Raw genomic sequence first — 24,440 nt, forward strand, 5'->3', positions numbered from 1 at the left:
AAAAAATACGTAATAGAGTATATTGTATTCGTTGGAATGTATGTATCTCCGAATATATCGAACACTATTTGCATAAATAACGTAATCGCCATTTTTCCGAAATTGGATTTTGGATGCAAATGTGTTCATAATTACAAACCGCATCTGCACACAAAATATTTAATTCGTAGTGTATATATTTACGAAGATATTGACCTGTCAATTATAACGTACGCGACAAGTGGCATAAGAAACTCGAAACACGATTACTCAAAATTAATCTCTCCTCTAAAGTTTGCTCTTTGCCATGTACGTTATTTATGCAAATAGGGCTCTATATATTCTAGATCAGCATCAACAGCGGAGTCGATATAGCCATGTCCGTTTGTCCGTCTGTCCGTTCGTGTGAGCGCCTAGATCTTAGAGACTATAAGTGATAGAAATACCAAACTTTCACTCACAACCTCCTAAGGCTTTGGAGCAGGTCAAGTTTGTTTCAAATTTTTGACACGCCCCCTTCCGCCTCCGCAAATCGCTAAGTACCGTCTGTTCGTCTGTATAAACAAGAGGATCTCAGAGACTAAAAGAGATAGAGTAACCAAATTTGGTCTATAGATCCCACGCAGGTCAAGCGTGTTATAAATTTAAGCCACGCCCTTCTTCGCCCTCGAAAATCACAAAAAACCACCACACCCTCAGTTTTTAAGATTATATGTTTTTTATGGTTATTAACGTTATCGATTAGCTTAATCTCTTGTCCCACTGACTCGCATTAAGATCAGACAAGTAGAGCGGTAGTTATGGCGATTTTATGTTTTCAAAGTATTACAAGTAATTTATTTGGAGTACTTTTATATAAATATTGAATAAAGTAACAGGTATCCTATGGTCGGGATCTCGACTAAAGCCTTTCCGACTCTGGTTACTCTACCTCTTATAGTCTCTGAGATCCTTTTGTTCGTACGGACGGACGGACAGACGGACATGGCTATATCGACTCGTCTGTTGATGCTGATTAAGAATATATATACTTTATAGGGTCGGAGATGCCTCTTTCCCAATTAGCACAATATACCATTTTACTTATTTTTTAAGTAACGGGTATAATTAAGTAGTTAACTTAAGTAAAAAATAGTTATTGAATATTTTTTGTAGCGGTTTTCATTAGCCGCTCAATTTGCTTTAAAGTGTTTAAAATACATATGTGTGTATGCTAATAGATTTATCGTAGTGGATCAATTGTCAGTAATATGTTTTGACTTCTTAACTACGCTGACTATTTCGCAATATTTTTGTTTATCAATAAGTTTTCGTTAAAACAATTAACACTCACTTCCTGTACGAATTGCTCGCGACATCACATTCCAAGTAAGTTAGTATACATCACCCACTGACACATACACGTACATACGTACACACATACATAGATAGGCTCTAAAGTGTATGTGGTTATCTGTGTACCTACACCTGCTACTTGGGAAATTAACTATGCCAATAAGAAATGCACACAAATAAACATTCCGCTTAATTGCAATTACCCTTCGCTCCCCTAATCGAACCTATAGTAAAAATAAGTATAAACAAAATATTGTCACGACACAAACAATTGACCCTCCACGCACCTTACTCCCTTCTGTTCCCTGTTTCCTCTGTGTAATCACGATTAGATTCGCCCATGGAGGTGCTTGCAACACTTAAGCAACTACTTAGGGCTCAGCCTCAGCCTGCAACTGCGACGTAACGGGAGCATTGCAGTTGCGCGGTTCTTATTCGCTATCAGCACTCGTATTCGTAATCGTAATCGCATTATTTTACACCTTTCGCTTATCAGTCACACCATGCACACCTGTACAATAAGGCAACAAGAGAGTTGGGGAGTGTATGGCGTTACGTATCTATCACGATTTTAAATTCGAATTTTGTCAGAACAAAACATTTACAAAAACAAAAAATTATAAGTAAATTGCAAATTAAAATAAATTGAACTCTGCCGTTTTTGTTTAGTCAGTTATTGTTTAGTTTTAGTTTGTTTTTCTTTAGCCAGTTTGGGACCAGACCAGACCGTGTCTCAGCACTTTTATTTACTCGCACCCAAATCCAAGGTCTTGTGTAATTCACTTGGGTCTGCAATCATCGCTACCTCAGCGCATTTAATGAATTGTGTCAATAATTAATTTACATTTTTCGTGATTTGTATTACATCGAAAGAGTATTTCTCGATCCCCGATGATGATGTTGATCATCATGCAATATTAAATTGATTCCTGACGATGATCAATACCGTGAAGCAAAGTTCGATAAATCAATGGAAATATTCGTAATCTAAATGCAAATACTGATCAATTGCTGCGTAACAGTGTTGTCCAAACACACAATTTTTTTTAGTTAGATTGTGAGAAAATCTTAAGATGTTAAGAGATTTAAAAAAATATATTTTAATAAACAACAATTAATATTTAATTTTCATTATCCATTATTTTTTTTTTTAATTTTAACAAATTTAATATTTATTGGCACAACAAATAAATTCTTTTAAAATATATATTCTTTTTAGTTTTTTATATTTGTTTTTTAAATTAATGTGATTGAATTTAATTTATTTTTAAATGTAAGAAATCGGTTAACATATATTTTTACATTTAAGATCCACAATATTTTGATCATGAGTAGCGATAATTGCGCTCCGGCAACAGAATATAACAAATTTAACTTTTTCTCAACCTTTTCCCGCTAAAAATAGCTTATATTGTGTGGCTAAAGTTAGCAACCCTGGATCGTGGGATGATCATTAACCGATCTGCTGCTGATAATGATATAAAAAACCAATCGAACCCCAATAATGATCGTGATCATGATCTTATTTAGTCTCATATCGAGTCTGTCGCGTGCTGCGATTATCCATTTTTACGGCTCTGAACGAACTGTGGATCGATACTGTGGCTTGGCTCAGCAAGTGGGGCGTATTTAATTGCGCTGTGGTTGTGGTTGGTTTCGTTGATATCGGCTTTCAATGAATGAATGGTCAGATCATTTTCAGATAGCATAACAATATAATAAACAACTTAAATTACATCTGAAATTCTGTCAAAATACACTCCGAAAACCTGCGACAAGTCCGAAAACCGATTTCGATAAAGTGTTTATCATGGTAAATATTCGTATTGAGTTGCCCTGTCCGGCAAAGAGTAATTTTTCTATTCCGAAATTAACATAAATTAACAGCAAATATCGTCGGCAGTACGACAATTTCTATGTAAATTGAGCAGTTGCAAACTGCCATAAAGAAGCTAAATTCGTTGTGAAAACACAAAGTGGCCATAAACTAGCTGCACTTTATGAACTGCATTTCCACTGTGCCGTGCACGACCCAGCCACATTCGTAGTATTAGTCCAAAGTGGCAGTTGTTATTGTTATTGTTGGTGTTGAGTTGGTGCTGTTGTTGTGGTTGTTGTTGATGTTGTTGCTGTTGCTGTCGTCTCCATTACCGCACACAGCTTGGGCTCCAGCAACGACCTACATCAACAAAAGCTATAAAGGCACGCAGCAACCGATCCGAACAGAGGAACCCAGCAGCCTCAACCAACTTTAGTCACGTTGCAATGACCTACTCCATTGGTTTACAGGGGGAGGGAGGGAGGGATGTGATGAGGTGGAAGGGATGCGCAGGCTGAGGTGGAGGCACTCCTTCATTCCATGGCATTCGTCGAGTAAATGCAACTCTTTCATTATGCGCAAATGCCAAGTCTATGGCAAACAAGCCTAAACAAACTCGGCTAAAGTAAACCTTGAAACAATTCAACAGTTTCCTCATTAGCGACAACGTCGAAGCCAAGAAATACGAGTGCAACAGTTCCAGTCTCCATACCCCGTACCCCCGATCTGATCATCACCGATGGGGACCGACGGAAAGTGCTGACGATTCAGCCGACGCCGACGCAGGCAAATTGATAAGAAAAACATAGCATTGAAATTCAATATCAGTGCGAAACACACATAAAACATTGAAAACCTCCTCCACAGCACGCTGTGGTGGGTTTTGTGGGTTCTGCGCCTCGTCGGTCGACAGTCGACAGTCGTCGATCGTCGGTCGTCAGTCGTCAGTCGCTACCGGCAGCTCTGCAGAGACAGACAGACAGTGACAGAGGCAGCGGCAGCGACAGCGGCAGCGCAGTAAACGATCGTCGCAGTCAGAGACAGAGTCTCAGTCTCAATCGCAGTCCCATTCAGATTCGGTCTACACTTCCAAACAAAACGACAACGTCGTCGCCCAACACCGGATAGACAACGAACAGAGCGCGGCCAGCGAGGTTGCTCGCTGCCCAATAAACCCACCGCCTACAGCCCCAAAAAAAAAAAAAAAGAAAAGCAACAACAACAACAACCCAACTGCCAACTGTCGGAGACGTACAACTGACAGTTGGTCTATCTGGCCAATAGAGTTGATTTATTTAATTTGCAACGACTCCGAAAAAGTTGCGCGCGCGAATGCTGTAAAAACATTTCACGTGGTTGTCTTCCACATTCTTCTCTCCTGGCCATAAAAGAAAACAAAGGAAAATTGCCTTTGAAGTGCGCGACTCGACTCGTGGATGGGGTTTTAGAAAGCAAAATCGCATTGATAAATGTTCGAAAATAAGTAAATGCGCAATATGTGTGTGTGTAAAAAGTGTGTGTCGACTGCCGAAAAGTGAATGAACAATCGCGAGACTTTGTGAAAATTACTTGATTAGAGCGAACACCCCAAAAAATTGTTGTGCTTTTGAGACACTTCATTCAAGTTGACGCAATTAATAACATCTGGTGTCGGGATCAGCTCGTTAGCTGATAGCGATAAGTCGAATTAAACAATTTGAAAACAGGGCAAAATAATATTCCGAAATTATGTAAACAAACTTAAAATAAGCAAAATAATTCAGTACAGCAGTACAAAAGCAATGATCAAACAAAACTTGACTCCGAATTGACTCCGAATTACCTACGCATTGTCTAATTTCCTAATACTCCGAAGCAACCTGACTTACTCCGAATCAAGATGCGCACCTTCAAACGTGGCTTCTTCTGCTCGGATCTGTCCTTGCGTTACCCGTACCATGAGTGCACCATCACAGTGCCCATGCTACTCCTAATGATGCTCCTCCTGCCCATGCTCTTCATCAGCGTCGTGGAGATCATGCGGATTTGCAGGCATCTGCGGATGCGGAAATATCTTCGCAATTTGTGGCGATCGCAGGCGACGTTCAGCTTTGGCTTCATCGCCACCTTCCTGACCACGGAGCTGGCCAAGCACGTGGTGGGTCGACTGCGTCCGCACTTCTACAGTGCCTGCCAGCCGCGGTTGCACGACGGCTCCAGCTGCTCGGACGCGCACAACGCGGATGTCTATGTGCAACAGTTTTACTGCAGCAATCGCAATCTGTCAACGCAGCAGATTCGCGAGTTGCACGTCAGTTTTCCCAGTGCACACAGCAGCCTGAGCTTCTACTCGATGTGCCTGCTCGCCTTCTACGTGCACAGCGTGTGGCAGGGGCGTGGCAGCGTGCGCGTCATGCGGCACATTCTGCAGTTCCTGCTGATCATGGCCGCCTGGTACGTCTCCCTCAGCCGAGTGGCCGACTATTGGCACCATTGGTCCGACGTGTTGGCCGGCGCCGTCTTGGGCGTTGTCTATGCCACAATCACGGCCATTTATGTGGGCGATCTGTTGCATGCGCGGCCCCACCCGACTGGCCCCGTTGCACTGGGCTACATGTGTGCGCCCACCAGTTGCAGTTGCAATTGCAGTTGTAGCTGTTGTTTCTGCCACCAACATCGCCACCATCATCTGCACCATCAGCTCCTGGCCGAGAATAATAATTCCACGACTTCAACTAAGGTGCACTTTCTGGCAGCCGCCGCCGTTGCAACCACTCAGCTCGACTGTGGCTCCCACCACCGCATTAGCGACAGCGACGTTGACGACGACGAAGACGAAGACGTCCATATTGACATCGACGGCAACAGCGACGGCGACGTCGACGGCAGCTGCGAAGCTGACGCTGACGCTGACGCTGACTACAAGCTGCCCACATCGCGTAATTCAACACCACCGCCCTCGTTACCGTTGTCGCCACCGCTGTCGCCACCGCCACCGCCACCGTCACCGCCGCCGACAACGCCACCGTCTTCTGGAGCAGCGCTGCAGCTGAGCTTGCCAAATACGACGGCCTAATCCGACTTATCTATAGAATGGGGAATGCTTTCGACTATTTTTCCATTAGAAATTCGAAATTCGAAATTCGAAATCGAAGCAAACAGAAATATGTGATAAGCGCGCGGCGCACTCTTTACCTGATATGCACATACCGCTTTACCAAGTATTCCGCATGATTTACGAAATCCACGCCAAGACAGACGCGAGTCGTTGCGACATTGTGCAACATCTGGCAACGCTGCGGGCGCACAATGGGCACGAAACGTGAGGTGACCGCTCAAAAGTTAGCCTTACACACTGTACAGTGTACACAATCTTTGCACTCTATATAATAATCATATAATTATTATGATTTTTGCGGCATCGTCAACATATCGAGTATCTGCAACTTGGTCCCCGTCGGCCATAGTGTCCAGTATCTGTGGCTACTTTTTAACGGCTGCGACTGCCGCCTGTTTGTTTGTAAACAAAGCCGCAGTCACGTCGCAGTCGCAGTCGCCTCTTTGAAGTGGCAACGTGCAGCGGTTCGCTCTCCAATCAGCTGCCACAATCTGCCGCTGCAGCTGCAGTTAACGCAGGCGTTGACGCTGACGCTGACGCTGACAGCGGCGTCTCTGCCGCCGGCGTTAAATGGATTTCAATGCTTTGCGATAGACGCAGAGTCGATAAGGCAAAAGAAAAACAAAATACAAATAGTGTACAAATAAAAAATAAAAACAATACCTAGAATAACATCAACATATGTATTGTTGTTGTTATTGCTTAAGTTGTAGCTAAAGCACATTTCAAATTGATTATTATTGGTCCGGCCTAAAGATTTATGAACAAAACTATTTATTAGCATTTACTTATAATTATGTTTGTTTTATGAGCATGTTAATTTTGATAGAGATTTCATTTGCTTTCGCTGTTGAAAGACCAGTGTTTGCTTTTTAACATAATAAATAACACATTATTGTTATTGTTCAATTGATTTATGGGGTTTTTAATCTTTTAGATTCGACTAAAACTGGCAATTAACTTGGAATTTGTACGCTCTCTAAAATATTTGAACGACTCACTGCAAATTCGAGGAAACCTTTGAATCTTATCTGCCGTCTCATGGCAAATTCTTAAATATAAAAGATCTCTTATCAAAAAGCGCCAGATAAGACAAAGACCAACCACACTTCTGATAACTCTTGTCGATAAAACAAATTTGTAATTGTGGTTATAATTTACTCAACAGACACGAAACACGAGCTGTGAGAAAACTTAGTACGAGTATAGTATGTAGTACATGCGAGTATTTAGGAGTGTTTCGTATCTAATCACTTGATAAAGGTATTTGCTATACGCATACTAAGTAAAGGTAAGGTATTTCATAATCATATCTTGGCACTACTCCCATTCCTTGTGAAAACGTTTTCCATTGTCATAACTATACTGATAAATGAATATAAACAAATTAATATTATTGTTGCACATTCCCAAAGACTTCTGGCGTCAGTAATATTAGCTTTGAGTAAACAAAAAACACCAATGAAATCTAAGTAGTTTTCCTTTATTTTCTATCTATCTATCTATCTATCTTTTAATTGTCTCATCTCATCTGTATCTGTTGCAACGAAAAAATTTGTTTCTAGCTGCGTTTTTTGTGACCTCTATCAATTTGCTTGCCACAAATCCATTTAGGCGAAATTACGAGTACTCGTACCATTCATTCACATAATCAAGAGAATTGGCAATCTACCCATCTACTTGTATATTGATTTTTGCTCTCATATACTTACTTGGCTTGTCAGCTAGCGATTGATGTTTAAATTTGTGCAATTGAGGCGCATTACCTACTCACCCAGATATGCATACACTTAGCGCAAAATACATTTACAGATACGGATACGGATAGAGGTATCTGCCGCTTTGAACTACCTCCAAGTACAACGACAAAAGACTTTTGTGGTCTGTACGTACGAAACCACAGCGAAAAGCCATAGAAATAAAACGCAAAACTAAAGCCGAGCAATTTATTTTTAAGCACACATATCGTAGATACTCGAAGCTACTTGAAGATACTCGAATATCGAATACAATACGGTGCACAAAAGATCTCCATACTAATACAAAACAATTGTGTGCAATCTTCCACATAAATTTCGACTATGGGCGAGCCTTTAAGGGTGGGGAAAAATGTGTATGTGCCACATGCAGCAGCTGCATTTTACTCTTTTTCCAATTACAATATCTGTTTTCTTGGCTTTTTACCTTCTGCCACACATGATATTTATAAAAATGCCAAGGAATCCTTGCAAACAGTGGGTAAATATTTAGCAACACTTTTATATCGATATATAGAATTATATCAAATCTATAAATTTTACATCTATCAATTTGCAAACTACATAATTAGATCTTAGATGTAATTACTGCAAATTAAGCACATATACCTGTAAATTTTCAATTATAATATATTGATTGATGGACATCGATTGATGTTATTTAAATACATTTCTGCATTGGCTGTTATTTCAGTTCATTTAAAAATATTGCATGAGAATTCAGCAAGTATATCGCTAAAACTGTTTATGCTTACATGATTATCATTATCAGATAATTCGAATCAATAATGTTGTGCAATCTTTTCTCAATTTCCCACTGTCTCTGACAGACTTCTCTCCCTCACTTCGCATCGACATCGATGCATAGTTTGTCCCAGCGACTCTATTGACATTTCCTCAAAAACTTTTCTCATCAATTCATGTCAGTGTGCAGGAATAGGTGTATGTGTGTGTGTGTGCGTGTGTGTGTGTGTGTGTTGGTACTTGTAAATACGACAACGTTTATTGTCATTGGAATTATTACTGCCTCATGCGAGTGGAGCAGAGGCAGCCAGTCAGTCTGCCAGTTTTCCATCCCATCTCCAGCGTCAACTTCATTGTAGGTAGACATCACAATGGTTGCTAGGGGAAAACCTGTTTTTCAGTTTGGCTTTTCTTTGCCCGCCAACAGGGATAGGTGCCGGGAACGGGGGGCAAAAACAGGCCCAGGGACAGGGACAGAGTTTTGGAGCTCTCTCTACGTCTTGCGTATTTTTTTGGCGTATGCGAAAATTTAACGAATCATGAAATACGATAATTGAACCATGCACAAGAGTTCTTCTTCGTCGACGGCAACGGCGACTGCGACAGCGACTGCGACAGAGACAGCGACAGCGACAGCGACGTTTGCGAAAGCATCTTCAGCTTCAAGTTGAGCTTTAGTTTCAACGTCAGTTGCTGCTTTGTTTGTCCTTCTCTTTCTATATCTATCTAGATAAAATATATAAATATATATGTGTGTATGGAGTTGCCTATGTGTGTGGCATAATAAAATTTTATTGTAGCCAAAAGTTGCTACCACTTTTTCACGGTAGTGAGGCGTAGTTTTTTGGCATGTGCACAACTCTACTCTCGTAATTGTTTGTGGTGTGTGTGCTTGCCTCCGGCTGCCTGGAGCAGGGGACTGCAGGGGAATGGCAAACTGTGCACCCAGATGGTTAGAAATTAGCGCGATGTGTGTGTGGGATTGAAAGGTCTTAGTTGGATCGGGATGTGAATAACTGAGCACGCAACAATGTCATGGTTATCGTCAATGCCTTTGATTTCACTTCCAGCAACTTGAGTTGCGTCTTCACGCAATTTCTGTAGCATACTTTCAGGCGGAAGATTAAATTTGGCTAAGAGCGATTAACGCGTTTTATTACGGGCACTCAGATTAGCAAAATGCGGCAAGTCTCTCTTGTTATCAATATTTCCATCAAATGTTTCTTGGAGTGATGTTTATCTTTATTATCAATTGCAATCTTAAATTATTATGTTATAAATTTTAGTATTGTTTGCCAGTTGAAAATTTACTTTATTCATTGCCTGCACAACGTGTAAAAGAAAAGAAAAGAAATTAAACTCACGATGAGCATTCATTGCATTACATTGCATACTTCTAGGCGCCATGTGATATAACTGAGATTTAAGTCGCTAGTAAAAAGTCTCCTTAAACTATGCAATTCATGGATGAATTAGAATGTTACTCAACGAATACGATTTCGGAAGCTTTGAATATTCTTGAGCTGCTTCTCCACCTCCTTCAAGTACTTCTCGGGCAGGCAGTTCTCTCTCATGGCCGCAATCTTGGAGCTGATCACATGCTTAATGTTGGCATCTCTCTGACGCTCCTGGTCGAGCCACTTTTGCATGCGGTCCTGTTCAATATCAGCTCGTCGTCGACGCTCGACTTCCTTGTCCGTCATCTGCTGTTTGAGATCACGTCGATAGGTCTGGCTTCTGAGGTCACGCTCCCGATCCAGTCGACGCTGCTTCTCCTCCTCTTCGCGCATGCGTTCGAGGACCTTGTTGAACTCTTCCTCGGCGTGGGCAATCTCCTGGGCAATGCGTTGTTTCATTTCCTGTGCCTGTTGGGCGCGAGACTCCAGCAGATCCCTCTCTGCCTCGCGCTTGGCCATAGCCGCCTCCTTTTCTCGCTGCCGATACTCTCGCTCCACGCGATTGCGCTCCTTGAGATACTTGAGCTCCGCGTTCGACTCACGTGTCTCCTGAGCCTCGGCAGCTATGGTAAAGATGCGCTGTTGTCGCCGCTCAAACTCTTTCTTCACAAGTTTCTGCATATCTTTGAGCTGTCGTTCCTTTTCTTGCTTCTCTCGCATGTACGCTGCCACCCGCAACTCTGCCAGACGCTCCTGCTCGCAGAGCATCGTCTTGAACACACTAGACATTTCTCGAATTCGCTGCAGCTCCTCGCGGAATCGAACCTTGCGGAGTTGAACAAAGTTCCGTTGTCGCTCCTCCTCCTCCCTCAGCAGTTCGGTCGCCTTTCGCAGGTGCTTGGCCTCTTCGGCTACTCGCTGGGCTTCCAGGAAGCGTTGATTCTCGCGCTCGCTCAGCTGCTGGCGAATGTCCTGGGCATACTTGGCTCGCTTCTCGATCTCCAGGCGTTCTCGTTCATCCTCAGCACTTAAGGCCTCTTTGGCACGCGCATTGACCATTTTGGCCAGACGTTCGTCGTCCTCACGCAGAGCCCTAGCCATTTGCCTCTTCTCCTGGATTTGCGCCTCCCGCACGGCCTTACACTTGGCATCTAGAATCATGCGATTGATCTGCTTTACCTCCTCCTCTTGCTCTTGTTTGGCTAGCAATGCTCGACTTAGTACTGTGTTCTGTTCTTCCAATGCTTCATTGATCTCGTCGCACTGTGGATCCTCTTTGGTCTCTGCCTTGCGAGCTGCATCGATCTCCTTGAAGCGTCGCTTTGTCTCCTCCACCAGTTGCAGCTGTCTGCGATGATCCTCTTCGTTCTGTTCGATGACCTTTAGCTTGTCATGGATGGTCACTACCTTGCACTTGTCCTTAATTCTCTTCAGGTCATTCGGTCGCAGCACCAGCTCTTTGGCGCCTTGATTGCGCCTCCTCTCCCTCTCATTGCGTTTCAGCTGCTTTTGATCGAAGGCCGCAAACTGCTCACTGCGTCGTCGAAAGGGAACATAGCTCATGTTAGGTGCCATCGATGTCATTGGCCGATATCCACCAGGAGGCGGGCGATATGCAGCTGTCTGAGCTCTTGCCCTCAGCTCCTGACATCTTTGCTTGAGTTGCGCCTCGGCGCTCACGAAGCGCACATTACAGGCCGATAAGCAAGGCATTCTAGGTACCAATCGGATGTCAATAAACTGACCCGGTGGTAATCAAAATATAAATGCTCTAAACTGAGGTTAAATCGATGCGATACAAACACTTCCACTGCCTCGAAGTGTGGCAAGAAATAGACAGACGATAATGTTGTTCAGTTACTATGTGTACGTTGCTTTGTTTGTTTGTTTAAACCGCAAACTAGGGTCACCTTGACAGCGGTCTGGTAACCCTGGCACTGCACTTGGCGTGAAACGGTTTGGCAACACCCTTCGTTACCATAGAAGGAGCTGTGGAAGGTGCTGACTGCAAGTGATTTGTAGGGAAATAAGAATAGGCAGGGAGGGACATTCATTTTGCTTTGAAGTCTACTTCTTGGTCAGAGGAAACCTCAGCAATGCCAGCTAGCAACTGTTTAGCTTGTTATCTAGTTTACCCACTGACCAAAAATTTGAGCAAGCCCAAGGTTTCGGTCCATCCCCCGTACTCCCCGTACAATATAAGCATCAGAAATGCAACGAAGCATAAATTTGAAGCGCTTCAGTCTTATGATTTATGCGCAATGCTCAAGGACAAAACGTCTAGGAAACATACACAGCAAAACAGACACAACACCACAGACATGCCACACACAGCTGCCCAATGATGTGTGTGAATGTGTAAAAGAAGTCAGCAATTATGCGGCATACAAAAGCAATAAGCCAACAAAATTCACACATTGTGGCCATTGCCCATTGCCCATAGGACATGGGAGACTGGTGACTGGTGACTAGTGAGTAGTGACTGGTGGTAAGTTAAAACTCATTGGGATTTGGCAACTGGACATTTGAGATATCATAAGAGGATGTCCGAGAACATAGCAATCCCACTGCCCATCCAATCGGTCAGCAATGCCCGATGCCCATTTGGGCGTGTTGCAAGTCTAAGCTGGCAAAGTTTACGGCCACACATACAAATTAACTTGACCAGAAAGCAACAGACAGCCCAGTTTGTTACGCCCACATTGTCAAACACACACAGTGCACAGTGCCCGAAAAAGGCAGAGAAAGAGGTAGAGAGGGTGAAAGAAATCTAAAACTAAACAAGCATCCACAATGATTTCTGCTGACTTTAATAAAAAGTTTTTGCAATGAAAACTTTCACTTGGAATATTCAGAGTCCTTTTTCGAGCACTTCACAGATGCATTCAGGCGTTAAAGTCAACTTAAGCTCGTCTCTCAGTTAGGCCATCTCTTTCATTTTCCCTACCATCTACCATTTACCATTCCACAAGGGAGAGCTCCATGGGGAGCACATTGCCGCAAATGTAAATTGACATTTTCGAGTGCACGATTGAGCAAATGAACGCTTTTTTTGGCCTTCGCCTTCGCCAAGGACCTTTGGCAAGTGTAATGGTAGTCAAGTTGTTGGATTAGCAGCAGGCCTCGACAGCAGCGTGAGAGTTGAGGGGTCATGCATGGCCGCTTCGCACATGAACTTCTTGATTACATGCAAAATGCTATTGGCCATGGTTCTTAGACCCAGGAGCGAAAGAAGCGCGAGTTTAGCTCGAGGGCATCATTAGAGCATTCTTAACTCTGGATCAGGCCTCAATTTATGCGTTCAACTTGCGAGAATCCCTTCTGTTGGGTAATTGAAGTTGAGCCAGGGACTTGGGCTGGGGTTGATTAGGGCCTAAAGACCCGATTAGCTGAGATAGTTTATCGCCCGACTCTAACTAAGATTTTCTTTCTCTTATTTCTTTGCAGGTGAGTCCTGAGATGATGATACACAGGAATGGAGAGGGTGGAGAAATGAGGCGCGACGTTGAGTGCTCGAGAGTCAGGTTTCTAGACAGACAAATGTTTCAACTTAAACCAAATTCAGACAGTGCCCATATTCCCAGACAGATTCAGTCACTGAAATTGACTTGAGTACAAAACTTTGGACGTTTCCACTCTCGAGTGTTGAGTGTCTGAGTGCATTACGCATTCGCCTCGTATGCGAACGTAGCAGGACCCAACGGGCCTATTACAAAAGCTCCTGATGTTGCAGCCGTCAAATGCCTTTGCCATATGATTCATTGCCCTGTCCCGCTAGTGGAGGAAGGGAGGGAGAGATGTTCCTCTGGCAGACATGCGTGTGTCGAGTTATTTGCATAAATTATGTCTGAATGGGTGGGAGCACTGGACTAGGCAGTAGCTCAAGTAGGAGATGGAGCCGGTGCAAAGCTACTTACCAAGTCTGCAACTCCATGCTGCTATTTATATAAATTTCCCACTGACAGACATTCGATTTCCGGCTGCAGAATCTCTCGATGTTTCGTTCGTTTACATTTTCATAAACATGTGCTGGGATTTAAACTCAGCTTCTAGTCTTGTTCTCGTGCTGGATGACATCTTTGCATAACTTTGTGTGGGAATTATTGATCGTCGGCAGCTTTCAAGTTCGCTAGGCAAAAACTTTTCCCCTCCACCGTCCTTGCCACCGGCACCTTCCCTTCCTTGCTCACTCCACGTTCCCGGCAACTGGCAACTTAAGCAATTTCATGCAGTTTCCTGTCGTCGTTGTCGTCGTCGTGTGATGTTCTGAGGACTAAGAGCACGTCATTTATACTGTAGCTCTGCTCGAATATCGTACGCATATTTTTATTTATTTGGCAACATATTTTGTAGCCAGATCTCATGTTGCCACACCCAGCTCTTGGCACACATTACTCATACGCACCGTTGAACTTATGTTTTGGTCAATTTTTTACAGCAAGTGTCGACTCTCCCTGCCTCTGTCTTTTCCTTTCTTTTTCTATGTAAGGGCAACACACCCTTGCAGCCCATAAATTTCCACACATTTTCATTGTAAATTAATTCTATTTTATTTTTTATGTGCAGCCTTCTTCTTTTTTTTTTTACCCATTTGATTCATTTTGGGTCATATGTTTGGGTCTGAAATGGTTTTGTAATATACTCGCATGCGGCCCAAAATCTTTTGATTAATTGGCTCAAACGACAAACACAGCAAACACATCATGATTCCGTTAATAGCCACAACTCATGTTTCTGATTAGTTTATTTGCCCATTCATTCCCTCAGGTCAATTCCAATCTTGTGCTAATAAATCGCATCTTTGGAAAACTGATTGGACTAATTATTTTGCCCCCAAGTCAATGTTCAGAATCGCAAGAAAAACTTCTACAAATACTTGATTTAAAATTTGCGTTCAATCAATCTGATACACATTTTAATAAATGAATGCTTTTGGTGGGAGGTGAAGTCAATCAATTGAAAAACTGAAACAGTTTGGGAGATACAACTCCAAGAGATATAATTCTTTTCTACTTGAGCCTTTTAATTTCATTGGACATTTTATTTCTTCGACCTTTTTCGGTTCGGGCATGTAAACAAATTTCATTGGAATAAAATTTTAATCATGCTGCAATACGAAACTGGTTTTTTTTATACTTGTTTCTGCATTTCTCTGCCTTGTCCGACTGCCTCCTCCTCATGCAATCTCGTGCATGCCACGAAAAATATAATTTATATTTAATCCAACACACAAACAAGTCATTAACCATATTTGGCCAACCAAACTGAGCGGGCCACTGACATTTTCTGCTGCATGTAAAAACGAAATTTATGAAGACTGCAGCAAAGAATTACGGCCTCTGTCTTCTCTTCCATGATGGCTCTGAGTTCTGGTTCGCGATATTGCCAGGAACTTCAGCTCAAGTTGTACCTTTGGATTATTTATGGTGATGCTGATAAGATGTTGGGTCAGGTTGGTCAATTGCTGTCCCATTGTGAGTCACTTGGTCAGCCCATTACCAACCCTATCATCATCGTCATCGTCATCATCATCATCATCTTGTGTGCTCAATTTGTCATTGATGTGTGGCTTTTAATAGACTCTCTACAATTAAATGTCTGGGACCCCCCTATAGGATCGATCAGCTCAATTTAAATTCAATACACTGTCCCCTTGCTGAATCAGCTTTGAATTCGCTGAAATTCACTTGAAATTATTTGAATTCATATTCATTCTGGGCGTGTTATAGAAACCATACGCGTACGTGCAACATTCAAGCTCATGTCAGACTGAGACAGAAAGACAGAGACAGAGACAGAGATGGCGGCGGCGTGGACGTTGGCGCCGTTTGACGCTGACGCTGACGCCGCTGCCGACTTCGACGCCAGGCAAAGACTGCGATTGTGTTTGCAATTGCGATTACGTGATGTTTTAATCAATTTTTGTTTGCCACATTCACAAGTCGACGATCCTCTGGCCAACTATAAACAAACTGCACTCACAAGTGCAGAAGTTATGGCAAAAACTCATTGTCGAAATTGTTTATGCAAATTCGCAAATGTTTTAATCGATTAACGAGCTGAGAAGTGTGCCAGGCCCATCAGCTCATCCGGCAGTGCATTGTGTTCATATTTGCATTGTTGTTCATATTGTTTATAGTTCTTGTTACCACTGTATTTTTTGACGGAAACATTACAAATTCTCTGCCAATTCGTTTACTTAAGGGAATATTAAATGATCGGACCATTTAAAAATTGACGTTGACAGCCGACTGCAGTTCCTTCCCATTTCATTCGTAGATACATATATTTGACTGAGAAAATGTTTGAAAAAGCAGAGAAAAACCTAACATTAATTACACATCTACGAATTGAGGAATACATTTTAATATGGTAACCTCCTATTGCTATTAAGCTCAGTAAAAATTTAGTGTAAAAACTATATTACTAAATTCTTTTTAATACTAAAATTTCCATTGTTTGAAATTATTGTAAAATTAAAACGTTATTCATAGCTGTTTAGCTGTTGTATGTATATGTATATTATTAGATTTCATTTTACGATTTTATTTTTAAGCATTTGTATTGTAAATATTTGTATTTTTTGTAAAGAAATGATTTATTTTTATGGACTTTATCCCTATTACACATTAAAGTAATGTAAACGATCTAAAACATTGCCATTATTCCGATCTTATCGAGAGAGTTGAAGAGTTCCACTACCACTAGAAAAACTGAAACTAGTATGCTAAATATATGTATACTGTGTTAATTAAAAACTACATTATACAATGTAAGAAATTATTCGATGAGCAGGAAAATAATGTTTCCAAGTTTTTTTGATTTAGCACAATTAAGAGAAAAGTAAACTATAGAAGTATAGTACCAACTAATAAACAGATATTTATATTTCGGTTGTTTTGTAAGTTGGACCCTGGCAGCGAAACCTCTCACCGCACTTAACGTAATTTTGTTGAGCGCTTGTGGCCAGTTTACTGTCCAGCCTCAGTCTGGCCATTAAAACCAAAACTCAAACTTGACCGTCAGAGCCAACAACGTCAAGCGGGTCGCAGACTGCAGTTTGGAGACTGCAAATTGCATACCAACGGATATGAGAAGGAGCGACCCAGCACCATGAGCAGCATCGGGAATATAAAGCTCCCAAGTGGAAAAACCAATAAACAAAGCCCATGTCACGGGACGTAGCATTGGGAGGCGGCACCTAGGATTCTCTCCCACGCACTTGGAACGGTTTCTGTCCAGTCGACGGGTCGACAGACGGACGGGCCGTCAGGCCGACGAGAAATAAATTACATACAAAATAACTGCAATACATGTAAATAAAAGTAGACACCCACTAGAGAATCCTAGGGCTGGACTTATACTCTTGAGTTGCGCCAGCTGGGAAAACGGGAAAAGCTGGGGGAAAGTCGACGTCAGCGTCTCATCAACTGGCAGCCAAGTAAAAAGTCAGCCCAGGCCACAGTAAGTCCATTGTCCTGCGTCCTGGGGATATGCATGTGTGTGTGTGTGTGTGTGTGTGCTGTCCAAAGGACTTTTATGCTTGCCACATGGCTGCTGTCCTGCACAGCGACATTTTGACGTCCCCAACTCTGCAGGCTCGAGTGTGCCGAAGACCAAGGACCGAGGAGGAGCAGCCAGACCGCCCGAGGCCAAAAGTATCACTTGTCAGATTAATTTACGTGTTTGTGCTGCCGCCACAGCACCAGCTAGGACGATAGCTGTGTGTCCTGTGTGTTGTGTGTGTTGTGTGTGTTGTGTGTCCTGACAAAGAAATCAGCTGCTGCGGTGCGGTGCGGTGCGGTGCTCCACATGCAAAAACCGAAGCTGAGGCATGTCGCCGTCGTATTTACTTGAAGTAGCCTCGCTCCCAGACCGCTAGGACCTCTGCTGAGGCTATGTAAATTTAGTGTTCTCCATGGAAGCATTGTGCGGAGCCTTTAATGTGCTCAAATTTAAATGGACAACGCACTTACACACATGCAAATACGCACACCTCAACACACACGCAACATGCTTTAATTCTGCACTGCAATTTTTAACCTGAGACGCCCACAAGCACTATGCAATCACGCCCCATGCGTTCCTTCTGTAGCCCTCCTCTTTCCCTCCTTGGTTATCCTCCTATCCACCCTGTTCTGCCTTGTGGCTTGACATTTTTTAATTTGTAAGGCCTTGGAATTATCGGCGAGTATAGAAGAACAGTGGGAAAGAAATTGAACTTGGCAATACGTGTATGTGATGATGAATAGTGTGACATATCATATAATGATAGAACTAGAGAGCTAAAGAAAAATCTTTTCGAAAGGATAATATTCAAATCAAGAAGAATAGGTCTTAATAGTCGAACTCTTTTCATTTAATACAATCATTAAAATTTTATTCAATTAAAGTTCAGTAACTAGAATTGGTTATTAATTATAAACCTCAAGTTGATGAAACAAAATAGACACGGCGCTAACATTGACCCATTTTTTTGTTTTTTGTTTTATTCGAATAAGTTTGTTTGAAAGAATATGTGCGTAACAGGCAGAAGGAGGCGTGGCAGACCCCATAAGGTATATGTATTCTTGATCAGCATTAATAGCCAAGTCGATATAGCAACGTCCATCTGTCCGTCTGTCTGTCTGTCTGTCTGTCTGTCTGTATGAACACCTAGACCTCAGAGACTATAAGAGCTAGACACCCCAAACTTGGATTCTAGGTTCCTCTATATTGCAAGCAGATTAAGTTTGTTTCTTTTTTTGGATCTGACCACTATATCATATAGCGCCCATAGGAACAATCGGTCGAAAATTAAGTTTTAGTATGATCAACTTTTTTGTTTTATGTAATATTATAACCAAACTGATCGAATATGCATTCAACTTAGTCCTTAACATCTTTACCGACGTTGGTTCAAATCGGTCCACTATATCATATATCTGTCATAGGACCGATTGGGCGACAATCAAGTTTTAGTGTGAAAAACTTTTTGGTTATATGGGATATCTCAACCAAACTAATACAGTATGCATTTATTTTGATTCCATATATACTGACCGAAGTTTGTTCAAATCGGACCACTCTATCATATTGCTGTCCTAGGATCGATTGGGCGAAAATCAAGTTTTAGTATGAAAAGCTTTCTTGTTTTATGAGAAATCATAATCAAACTAATACAGTATGCACTTTACTTGTTTTTATATATCCTGATTGAAGTTAGTTCATATCGGATCGGTCATATGCCCGATCGGGCGAAAATCGTAACCAAACTGACAGAATATGCTTTTAAGCTGGTCTTAGACATCCTTACCAGTTTAAATTGGAGCAAGTAGTCGAAAATGTAATAAACCGCTCTTTCAGGTCGACTTACCTTTTATAATAAATTGATAAAAGCGTCAAATATTACCACGTACAAAAAAATTACAATTAACATTATTTGTTTGTCGACGTGTTAATAAGATTCGATATAAATTTTTGTGTAATGTCTGCTAAGATTCCAATCTAAAATAACTATTTCTTATTACTATTAAAGTATTCAATTTATTTGTATCGTGATCTATTTTATTCTTCCATATCGGAGTAAATATAAATTTTCCCATTCAACTAGCTTTCCCCATATTATCAATTTCTGGCTACACTTGCAGTATTTCAATTTATCCCACAGTACAATCCCTTTGTATGCATTTCTGGAGGTTGGGCTGTGTTTTGTGTGTCGACGCTTGATTTTAAGTTTTAATTTATGCAAATTGTTGCAATTTGTTGTTTCTGTCAGTGCTGTTGTTGTTTTATTTTTGTTGTTGCTGTTATTTTTACACATGTGTTGGTCCCTTCGTGCGTTGTCTCCCCGTGTAGCATTTGTGTTATATCTTAATGTTTGCTTTAGACGCATTTAAATTTTATAACCCCACTGCCCCCATCCACTGCCACGCCCCCCACACCGACAGATACGCACACAGCCTCAGCATCGACGGCAACGTTGCCACCGATAAGGATAATGGAAAATTTATTAGTTTAATTGAATTTCTAAGGCGGAAGTTTTACGTTTACGTAATGATATCGTCGTCGTCCTTTGGCATGCCAACAGAGCTTGGTCGTTTGCTTCCATTGTTGTTGTTGTTGTTGTTGTCGGTGGCTGTGGTGGTTTGTATACATTGTTGTCCCTTCTCCTTTACTCAGTCCATTCCCCAACCTCCCAATTGTGCTTTCTGCATGTGGCTGCTGTTTTAGTTTGAGGTTTTGTATGCCTCGATAATTTATTAATGAATGCATTTGCCTACCACTTTTTCCCTGGCTGATATTGCTTTTAACTTTGCTTTGCTTTGGGTTCGGTTTTGTGGATAGCGGTTTGGCGATGGGGGATGTTCGATTATTCTGCTGATCAGCCCAGAGGGTCCGTCTTTAGCTACCTGCTTAGTTATCAACTTGAATCGAAAAATTTACCATCTCTTGAGCAACTGAGTAACCACTTCCGTTGCAGTTCTCATTTCCTTTGCCGAATAGTAGCTGTGCCAGCAAATTTGCATGGAAAACACTGAAACGATAACAATCGCCTAGAAGCTCCTAGTGGGAAAAGCGGTCGAAAAGGGTGCCTAAAATCATGCTAGACAAATTTTTCATTGCTTCGCGCTGTCGTCGATTCTTGAAGACAGAAAGTTAATCAGTCAACACAACAACAAAAACAAAAGGCAGACAGACAATTTAAAAGCGGACACGAAACAAAAGCAGAGAACGAAAGAGAGAAATAGAGAGCTAGAGGGTTAGAAAGAAAGAGAGAGCTAAAAGAAAACACTTAACAGCTGCCAAAGCGCTGACTGAGTGACCTGAAGCGAGACCAGGGAGTCCCCAGGATCCAGAGTGTGAGCGTAAGGCAAAACAAGGAACAGGTGGAGAGGGAGGAGGAGGGAGTGCCAAAGGTAGCTGAAAACAACGGCAAATGGTCAAGTGGAAACCCCTTTGCTGTTGACTGAAGTGGTCAAAAGTGGCGCCGGGGTGCAAATGGCAAAAGCCAAATGATGAAAGTGCTGCTGAAGCTCCTGCTGTTGCCGTTACCGTTACCGTTACCTTTCCCGTTGCTCCCGGTGTTGTTTCTGTGGCTGCTCCTGGTGCTGGTGCTGGTGCTGCTGCTGCCATCGACAAAGTCCTTGTCGACATGGAGCGCGCACATCAAAGGTGCGAGCTGCGCTGCAGGGTTCTAGATTGGGCACTGGACTGAGGATTGCATTGGAGCGGACTGTGGGTGAGAGGGTGACAGGTCCTGGCGCGCCACTTTGCATAAATGACGGGTGGGAGCGAAAATAATAAACTAGGAATACTCACGGACTGCAGCAGGGATCGATGGCTTGACTTGGTCGACGTCGCAACGTCGCTCCTTTCGTGACCTTTATGCCTTTTAATGTGGTTTGCCTGGCAGACACCCCTGCAATTTGCAATTAATCAGCAAACAGGCAAACAGGGGCAACTCCAAGCTGGAGAAACAGATAAATAGACACCCAGACAGACAGCCGGACAGACAGATGACAAACAGTTACTGGTATTCCATGTTTATACGCCTTACTTAAAAGTTAAGTAAAAGGGTATATTGTGTTCGTTGAAATGTATGTAACAGGGAGAAGGAGGCATCTCCGACCCTATTAATGATATATATTCTTGATCAGCATCAACAGCCAAGTCGATAGCCATGTCCGTCTGTCTGTCCGTCTGTCTGTCTGTCTGTCTGTCTGTCTGTCTGTCTGTCTGTCAGTCTGTCGGTCTGTATTAACAAAAGGATCTCAGAGACTATAAGAGGTAGAGCAACCAAATTTGGCACACAGATTTCTATATACCCCAAGCAGATTAAGTTTGTTTTAAATTAAAGCCACTCCCCCCTCCGACCCCGCAAATCGCAAAACGTTTTTAACGTTGTCTATTAGTATTATCTATTATTCCACTGAATCGCATCAAGATCGGACAAGTAGAACGGCAGCTATGGCGATTTAATGTTTTCAAAATAATAAAAGTAATTTTTTTAAAATACTTTTACATATATTGAAATAAGTAACGGGTATCCTATGGTCAGGTCTCGACTATGGCCTTTCCCACTTGTTTTATACTTGTTACTATAGTATGTTGTATACAAGGGTATATGGTATTTGTTGCAGAACCTATAAACTATCAATTTTTTTTGATCAGTTCAAAAAGTCGAGTCGATATTGATGCATTCGTTTGCCTGCCTTTATGGACACTCACTTCTTAGAGACTTAAAGAGCTAGAGTAACCAAATTTAGAGGCACGTACTCCTCTTAATTTTTAAACGACTCTTACAGCCTTCGTAAACAGGAAAACTTGCCACCACTGCTACAGTTTATTATCTTAAACATTTCTCATTGCAACTGTCCAACATCATTTATAACAGTAGTTATGGCTATTTCAAGTCTCTAATCATTAAGAAGATTTAAGACTAAAGTTAATAGATACAATAAATATATAACTAATTTCGATTACGGGTATCTTAAAGTCGGGGACTCGACTATAGCGTTTTTACTTGTTGTTCCTGTTGCAGTTGCTGTTGCATATTTGCAGGCGTGCGGCAGTCGTTGCAAATGTTGCAGGGGCACACATAAATTAACTAGCGACTGTCCTCGCAGCAAAGGGTTAATTTTGTAAAATATTTTAATAGTCGCCACTGCAGTGCCATTTGGCATTTGTCCACCTCCTTCGGTTGGCCTCCTCCTAGAGCCCATTTGGATCAACCCTTGCTGACTGCAGTGTCAGTTTAAGGAACGGGGTTATTCATTTATTTCGCATTTTGCAAGTTTTTAATTTCATTTGTGCATTAGAGTCAATATGAGGAGCTAACTGACTTACAGATAAGCCACGTGTAGCACCACAGAGAGAGAGGGAGAGAAATGGAGAAGGGAAAGCTATAGTCAAGTCATTTGTAATAGTCGTGTATTTGCCATAAAATTTAAATTGAACCCAAGATTCTTTAAAAGGCAACCCAGATAGAAAGATGCAAGACTAAGAATAATTCAAAAAAATAATAAATGACAATTTTATGGAGTGGGATGATGCTTGAGCTGAGTCTTCTTTGGGCAACTTTTACTGTAGGTGTTTGTCTACTTGCCATGTAGGAATAAGTAACAGAATAAGACATCCCATCTGAGAGCTCGGTGCCCTGCACATGTGGTGCTGGTGGTGCTGGTGGTGCCGCGAGATGGAGACTGCCAAAAGGCAAGCCGGGAAAATAAGTCATTAAAATGCGGATTACCCAAAGCGTAGAAGTGGATTTTTGCATGTTATTTGCGCGATGCGTCGCCAGACTCTAGTCTTTGTTGGGCTCGTCGGATTGGGTCGAGGCTCAACTCGGTGACTGACAGGGCGCCCGGGAGGCACACGAACTGTGAATATGTTAAGCTCTTTCTCCATCTCCATCTCCAGCTCCATCTCCTTCTTAGTCCAAGTCTCAGTCACTGTGTGTGTTAGGCCTTTGGATTTGACAGGCAGCCAAGGACTGAAGAGCCAAGCAGCCGAGAGCGAGTGAAATATTTATTAATGATCCTTTTAAGATTTTGCGTGGAACGGCAACATAATTCATTTTGCTCATAAACTGACTGACTCTAAGTGATGGAACACAGCATGAAACAAAACGAATAGTAATATCAAGAGGAGCACCTAGAAAATAAATAGTTTAAGATACATTTTTATGTTCCCAGTAAGGGATGAGGATCAACAATAATTGAGAAAATGCTCCAATCTCAATTTTATCTGTTAAGCTACACGTAAATACCTAAACATCATTTCCTCTATGCAATAAAACATAGCTGAAACATAATCCTTAGTGAACCCAAACATAAATTGTTTGTTGGACACATCAAGCTAAGAAATTCCGACAACTCAGCGCCAACAATCCGAAGAACGCCTTTAAATGCCAATTAATTTAGGCCAGCCGAAAACTGTCAAGTTGTTGGACAGATTCTGCGAATATAATTCCCAGAATATCCCACACGTTCTGGATTATTTTGTGAATTTTTAATATCAAAAATGAAAAACATAAAAAAGAGAAGCCGCCTCCTCTAAGCTCACGGTTTGTTTACGATCTCTTAAGCTTGGTTTATGACACCGCATCGATCGCTTCCAATTTTATTCTGTTTTATTTGCCTCGAAATTAGCAATTAATTTCCAGTGTGTGTGCTCCCATCAAGGAGGCGTGTGTTGGTTTTTTTTATTATTATTGAGCGAGATGCGACGGATCGCGGATCGCGCTGACTCAGCCAAGTTTGTGAATGGACTCAGGTCTACTCAAGTGAACTGAACTGACGTGAGGGCAGCAGCTGGCCGCAAACAATGGG

General features: G+C 42.0%; 2 protein-coding genes across 3 annotated transcripts; one reads left to right on the forward strand and one right to left on the reverse strand.

The window, feature by feature from the left end:
- The first annotated feature begins 4,014 nt into the window (after positions 1 to 4,014).
- LOC117785730 (putative phosphatidate phosphatase) lies at positions 4,015 to 7,131 on the forward strand. 2 transcript variants are annotated; one of them, XM_034623940.1, is made up of 2 exons: positions 4,015 to 6,087; positions 6,118 to 7,131. In XM_034623940.1, exons 1-2 carry the CDS (start codon positions 5,013 to 5,015, stop codon positions 6,186 to 6,188), a joined length of 1,146 nt encoding a protein of 381 aa, XP_034479831.1. In that variant the 5' UTR covers positions 4,015 to 5,012; the 3' UTR covers positions 6,189 to 7,131. The 2 variants fall into 2 exon arrangements, with proteins under 2 accessions (XP_034479831.1, XP_034479830.1); XM_034623939.1 differs by having other exon boundaries at positions 4,015 to 7,131.
- Positions 7,132 to 10,215: 3,084 nt separating this feature from the next.
- On the reverse strand, positions 10,216 to 11,841 carry LOC117785729 (cilia- and flagella-associated protein 45). Its single transcript, XM_034623938.1, has one exon. It carries the CDS (start codon positions 11,839 to 11,841, stop codon positions 10,216 to 10,218), a length of 1,626 nt encoding a protein of 541 aa, XP_034479829.1.
- Positions 11,842 to 24,440: the final 12,599 nt, after the last annotated feature.

Source organism: Drosophila innubila (genome assembly GCF_004354385.1).
Source record: "Drosophila innubila isolate TH190305 chromosome 2R unlocalized genomic scaffold, UK_Dinn_1.0 1_C_2R, whole genome shotgun sequence".
Lineage (NCBI taxonomy): Eukaryota > Metazoa > Arthropoda > Insecta > Diptera > Drosophilidae > Drosophila > Drosophila innubila.

Excerpts from the sequence above, each read along its gene's own strand:
- LOC117785730 (XM_034623939.1), top strand. The coding sequence starts at position 5,013 with ATGCGCACCTTCAAACGTGGCTTCTTCTGCTCGGATCTGTCCTTGCGT.
- LOC117785729 (XM_034623938.1), bottom strand. The coding sequence starts at position 11,841 with ATGCCTTGCTTATCGGCCTGTAATGTGCGCTTCGTGAGCGCCGAGGCG.